This window comes from Pseudorca crassidens, chromosome 9, assembly GCF_039906515.1.
Source record: "Pseudorca crassidens isolate mPseCra1 chromosome 9, mPseCra1.hap1, whole genome shotgun sequence".
NCBI lineage: Eukaryota > Metazoa > Chordata > Mammalia > Artiodactyla > Delphinidae > Pseudorca > Pseudorca crassidens.
This window is the reverse complement of record NC_090304.1, coordinates 49,686,415-49,692,414: the sequence shown is the minus strand read 5'-3', so window position 1 is coordinate 49,692,414 and position 6,000 is coordinate 49,686,415. Positions and strand designations below refer to the sequence as shown.

Sequence of the window (6,000 nt, the reverse complement as noted above, 5' to 3'; positions counted from 1 at the left end):
AGAAGTGGAATTGTTGCAGCATATGGTAATTCTGTTTTTAGTTCCTGGAGACCATTTTAGCCTCACAGGAAATGCAGCAGGCTCTGAGAGTTTCAAGGTCTTGGTGTGAATTGGTAATAGACCCTTGCTTCCTGTCTCCAAGACCCAGGCTCTTTGTACCACATGGGTTTTGCAACCATACCCCCAAAGAACTCACATGGTAGCTAAGAGAAAGATGCACTTGAGTATAAAGGAGGTTGTATTAAGCATGATTTATTTTTCTTTTTTCTTGTGTGTTCTCTTTGACAAATGAGTACACAGGCAGGTGGGTTGGCTTAGGCAGAAATTATAAACTTGTAGTCTGAGTGATCAATTTATGCTATAGATGTAGGGCTATATCATTTTTAAAGGGCTATATCATTTTTTTTTCTGTTTTGATTTTTTTAAATTTATTTTTTTGGCTTCTCTGGTGGCGCAGTGGTTGAGAATCTGCCTGCTAATGCAGGGGACACGGGTTCGAGCCCTGGTCTGGGAGGATCCCACATGCCGCGGAGCAATTAGGCCCGTGAGCCACAACTACTGAGCCTGTGCATCTGGAGCCTGTGCTCCGCAACAAGAGAGGCCGCGATAGTGAGAGGCCTGCGCACCGCGATGAAGAGCGGCCCCCGCTTGCCACAACTAGAGAAAGCCCTCGCACAGAAACGAAGACGCAACACAGCAAAAATAGATAAATTAATTAATAAAAACTCTTACCCCCAACATCAAAAAAAATTTATTTTTAAAATTTAATTTTTATTTTATATTGGGGTATAGCTGATTTACAATGTTGTGTTAGTTTTAGGTGTACAGCAAAGTGGTTCAGTTATACATATATCCATTATTTTTCAGATTCTTTCCCCATATAGGTTATTACAGAATATTGAGCTCCCTGTGCTATACAGTAGGTCTGTGTTGATAAAGGGGCTACATCATTTAAAAGTCCAGATTGCCATCTTCTCTTAAAGATGATCCAGCAATACTGAGTTCACCTTCTTGCCTGCTTACCAGTGTGCCCCAGTCCCTACCACTCCCTATTACTCGCACCTACTTCTCTCAATAATATTAGCTATTTTCCCATTTTCCATTTGAATTTCAGACTCCTGGTTCCGAGTGTAGGTCTAGTAGAACCTAGATCAGGGGCTCATCTTCTGTTAGGGCCAATTTCCCAGCAACACAGTTGTTACTCAATAAATATTTGCATGATCAAATGAATTAACTCATGTCAACCAGCTTTTATTGAGCACTTACGATGTACAGGGCCTATGGCTGGATGGCCATTTCCCAGAGATGAATAAGGCACAGCCCCTGACCTCTGAAAAGTCACAATCCTATGGGGCGGGGGAAGGCAGATATGAGTATGGTCCAATTGTGGACCTGAGGTGGCAGTCAGAGTAGGATTTTCTGAGAAGATCTTGAACTGCATCTGAAAGAATGAGAGGCCAGCCATACGAGGGAGTTGATGGGGAGGCCAGGAGGGGAGACGGTTTCAGGTAGAAGCAACAGCCGATACAAGGGCCGGGAGGTGGCTGATGTTCCATGTGTTTGAGAAACTTAAAGAAGGCCAGTGCGACTGACGTTTAATAAGAGAGTGGGAAGAGTGGTAGTAGATGACGTCAGACGTGTGTTTTTATATCGACAGCCTAACCCTTAAGCCAGGCAGCTATTGGGCAAATCCGTGTTCCCGGTCTTCAGAAGCCTTGCTCAGAACAGGTAGCTGGCTTAGCACTGTCAGAGTGGGGACGGGGCCTAATCCCTTCCTCTGCCTCAGGTGCCAAGGACAGGGTAGGGCACAGAGCAGGTTTCAGTAAAGATTTGCTGACAGCACACTTGAGAACAGGAAGTGCAGGCTCTGTTGAAGGAGGCCCAGGCTCAACTCCCTCTTTATGGGGGCACTCATTCTCAAGTCGCTAACACCCCCAAGCCACACAGAGAGCTGGGAGAGTGAGATGCAGGGAGGAACCAGCCACAGGCCCTACCCGCAAAAACCTCAGAGGGGAGGGTATTTGGAGGGGGGGTTAGGAAAACGGGCTGTGAGAGTTAAGGGAGGGCATCCGACTTAGCTTGGATGAGGCGGGGAGGGGGCGTCAGGTAGGCAGATGGGGTCATTTAGCCAAGACTTACGGTATGTGTAGGGCAATTTTACCTACAGTGGTTTGGACGCTTCGTGTATTTTCTGGCATCATTTCCTCCGAAACCACTAGCAGGCCCTAATGGGCCTCCCCCGGGGCGGGTCCTAGCTCTATTCCTCAATCCTCTGCAAAGGGGCAGGGCCTCCCAACGAGCTCGGGCCCTGTTCGCAGCGCCCAGATTTGCCCGCCAGGGGCCGCTGCACACGGGTGACGAAGCGCGAGGGTTCCTAAGCTGCAGAGAGGCGGAAGCGGATTGGTTGCAAGGCGCGGCGGGGAGGGCGGAGCCTGGGATACCGGCCTGGAGTGGGGGGCTGGCAATGGGACCCCCGGCCGAACCGGGCTGGGCAGTTGTCGCCTCAGGCAGCCCCGGGCGGCAGTCGTGGTACCGAGGGTCTTTGCCCTGACCAGCTCTAGAGCTTGGGCGAGTGGAGCAGCACCGAGGCCCGGAGATCGGGCAGGGCAGCTACTGTCATCGTCGCTGCCGCCGCAGGCCTGGGTTACCTGAGCGACTGCGTGTCAGGGGCCCGCCCGCTCGTTCGCGGGCTGTTAGTGCGGGAGGGGCTCTCGTGGGGGAAAGGGAGGCCGGGACCCGACCCTTGGCTGGGGAGAGGGGTCCTGGCGGAGACTAGAGCGGGCCGAGAGCCGGGAGAGCCCTCCGGGGTCTGGGGGTGCCGGGCGGCTGTCTCTAACAGGTTATTCCGGGGTAAGCCGGGCGCTGGGGCGGGCTCGGGCTTCGCTGGGGGCCGGGCGGCGCGGGGCGGGCCTGCGGGAGAGCACGCCCCCGCCCGCCCCGGGCCCGCCCCGCGCCTCCCGCCCGCTCGCCGGGGAGCCTCTGTCCCGGGCCTGGCCCGTGCGCGTCCGCCTGCTGAACCTGGGCACCGCCGGCCGCCTGGGCACGGGACTGGGCGGGAGCACTGACCTCGGCCTAGGAGGCCTGGGATCCCCGAGCCGCCTGCGCCCGCGGGGGCCTGGAAGTCGCACGCCCTTCCCGAACCTGTGCCCCTCGCCGATTCTCGGCGGTGCGAGGCCAGGTGCCCCCCTCTTTCCCTCCCTTCTTTCCCTCCCCCACTCCGGTGCCCGCTGGAGGTCCCGCCCGCCCGCCCCCTCCGGCAGGGGTGTAGCCGGCTGCGGAGCTGACACCGGCTCCGCGGCCACCCTGTCCAAACTCTCCGGAAGCGGCCCGAGCCGACCGGGTACTCAGGCCGTCGCAGCTCCGGCGGACCCACTGTTGGACCCGAGGCGCCGGCCCTCCTCCCGCGCCCAAACTTGGAGCACTTGACCTTTGGCTGTCTGAGGAGGCAGACTCACGGGTGGCTGGACAGCTGCGGCACCTCGAGGGCATCTTGCCTGGGGTTCCAGGACCGTCAGCTGCACTCCCGGGCTCCCAGCTTTGCCTCTGGGATCCTGAGGAATCTACATCAGGCGCATGTTGACTGAGACCTGGAGTCATGGATGTGTGCGCCCGTCTTGCCCTGTGGCTCCTCTGGGGGCTTCTCCTGCATCACGGCCAGAGCCTCAGCCAAAGCCACAGCGAGAAGACGACGGGAACCGGCTCGGGGGCCAGTTCTGAGGAGTCCACTGTAGCAGGTAAGGCCTTGGCCACGGACAAGAACTGAGTTGCCCAAGTGGGGAAGTCGAACCCTAGGTTTATACACCTGCGATTGATGGCAGACCCACACATGGCACTGCCTGTTCTTAGTAGTCCAAAGAGTTCTTTCCCTTCTAATGTCTTTGTCTCTCTTGAACAACTTTCCTCATCCCTCCTCAGGATATCTTTTGTTGGCAGTGGAAAGAGCTTTGCTTTTGGGGCACCTTGGCCTTTCAGATCAGCAAGTCAAGACCCCTTCTCATGACTACTTGTCTGGACTGATGCCCTGGGCAGATGATAAGTCTGTTGCTCTTGGCCAGTTTCAGCACTTGGCAGCACAGGGGAGGCTGAGGCTACTTGGGTTGGGTAGGAAGAGTCAGGACTGGGCCAACTCTATTACTCTCTAACTTAGTGTCGAGGTGTGCCTTTCTATTCCAATGAGCGTGGGGACCCTATTCTCTCCCTTCCCTTAGGTAATCTGCTGTCTTCTAGCTGTGCCCATTTGAAATATCAAGGCAGTTCCTTAGATGGAATCCTATTTACCACCAGGGAGTTAAATGGCCTTTTGTTGACATGGGCATGATGTAATTCCTGGGACCACTTGTTGACTTATTCTGTTTCTTCTGACTGATGAGGGTAGGAATTGTACAATATTTTTGATCTGTCCTGGTTTTTCCTATGCACTTATGGAGGCTTGTCAAACAGTAGGAGCCCTGGTATTGTTGCAGAAGAAAGAGCACTTTTAAAATGCAGTTGTTTTACACAAGGCTTAGAGGTATTCAGTTTTTGATCCCTGTTTCTCTCACCCGGTCACTGTGATCTGCCCAAAGTAGTGAGATGCAGAATGAGGAGAGTTTATAGCTGGGTTCTTTCTACGGCGGGGCAAGCTCAAGTGAGGGGACGCTGCAGTGAATACCTGTTGATACAAGGAGGAAAAGGAAGCGTAAATCATGGTGGCCAGGAAGTTTCATGGATGGATCCAGAGGCTGGCTTTGGTGCTAGACCCTTTCTTAGGAAACCCCCTTTTAAATTCCTTGACTGGGCTGGGTGTGACTGCAGGTACCCCAAGGGTTGGCTTCCAAGTGAGGCCAGGGTTGCCCTATGTACAAGCATGGCACCTAGGCTGTTGCTTTGAAGATAGGTCCTTCTTGCATATTAATCCTGTTTCTCCATACAGTGTCTCCTTGGCCCCTGAACCCTAGCTCAAAGCTTGGCTGTCATTGGGCTATGAAGGCAGATGTAGGTCAAACTGTGCAGAAGACCTGAGGAGCATCTCTGCTGTCCCAGTGACATCCCTGTTTGTAACTGATAATATGTCCTTTTTTCACCCTAAAATATGAGTGCCTGACATAAAATGAATTTTCTTTTGGGGGGGAGGAAGTGTTCTTTATTTTAGACACAGTGCTAAAAGAGATGAAGTTTTGAATTTAGGCATTAGCTAGCTGTCAGGAAGATTTGTGTGTTTGTACATGCCATAGGTAAGAGGCACTCCAGCATCCCTCGTAAGCAGCCCCTGGCTTGAGCTTATGGAGACAGCCCTCCACACAACATATTTTAGAGGCTTGGCTATGTTGATTATACTACTTAGGCTTCTCTTTTGGTCTTTTCTTCCTCTCAGTTCAGAAATTAGTTTCTATTGTCACAGTAATATTGAAGCCCAGGGAGGAAATCTCAGAGACCCTAGGTGCTGGGAATGACTATAGTTTGTGGTAACCTGGAGGCCCCAGCACTGTTGTTCTGGTAGGTTATCACCTTGGGCCTGTCTGGGACTTTGACTCAGATAAGAACTCATTTTTGCAAAGAGGTGGACTGGGCTCATGGACGGGGCTCTTCTAAAGGATTTGGTGAGGAGCTGTCTACACAGCCAGGAACTCTTGTAGCCTTTCCAGTCCCTCTGTATCCTCAGAACACAGGAGTTTTACTTACCCTTAAAGCTTCCACTTTTCTAAATCAGACTCAACATATCTAGTCAATTTGTATGTTCTCTAAAGTTTGTATTTTACACAGCTGTTTTTCCCATAGTCTCGCAATTGCTCTATTAGAATGCAGGGCAGGTGGTATTATCCCCATTTTTATTGTTGAAGAAATTGAGTCCTATGCTCAGTTTTCTGATTTTTTTTTAAAAGATTTTTTTGATGTGGACCATTTTTAAAGTCTTTATTGAATTTGTTACAATATTACTTCTGTTTATGTTTTGGTTTTTTGGCTGCAAGGCATGTGGGATCTTAGCTCCCTGACCAGGGATTGAACCCGCACCCTCTGCAT

The 6,000-nt window shown here is 52.1% G+C and overlaps 1 protein-coding gene across 7 annotated transcripts in view; it reads left to right on the top strand.

The window, feature by feature from the left end:
• Nucleotides 1–2,394: 2,394 nt before the first annotated feature.
• STIM1 (stromal interaction molecule 1) overlaps nucleotides 2,395–6,000 on the top strand; it is a 195,027-nt gene continuing 191,421 nt past the window's right edge. For 2 of the 7 annotated variants that reach the window (XM_067750125.1, XM_067750129.1), the window contains exon 1: nucleotides 2,397–3,734. In XM_067750125.1, coding sequence (XP_067606226.1) covers nucleotides 3,596–3,734 — 139 coding nt within the window. In that variant the 5' untranslated portion in view covers nucleotides 2,397–3,595. Of the gene's footprint in view, nucleotides 3,735–6,000 lie in introns of all 7 variants that reach the window. The other 5 variants (XM_067750122.1, XM_067750128.1, XM_067750126.1 and 2 more) reach the window with 5 other exon arrangements.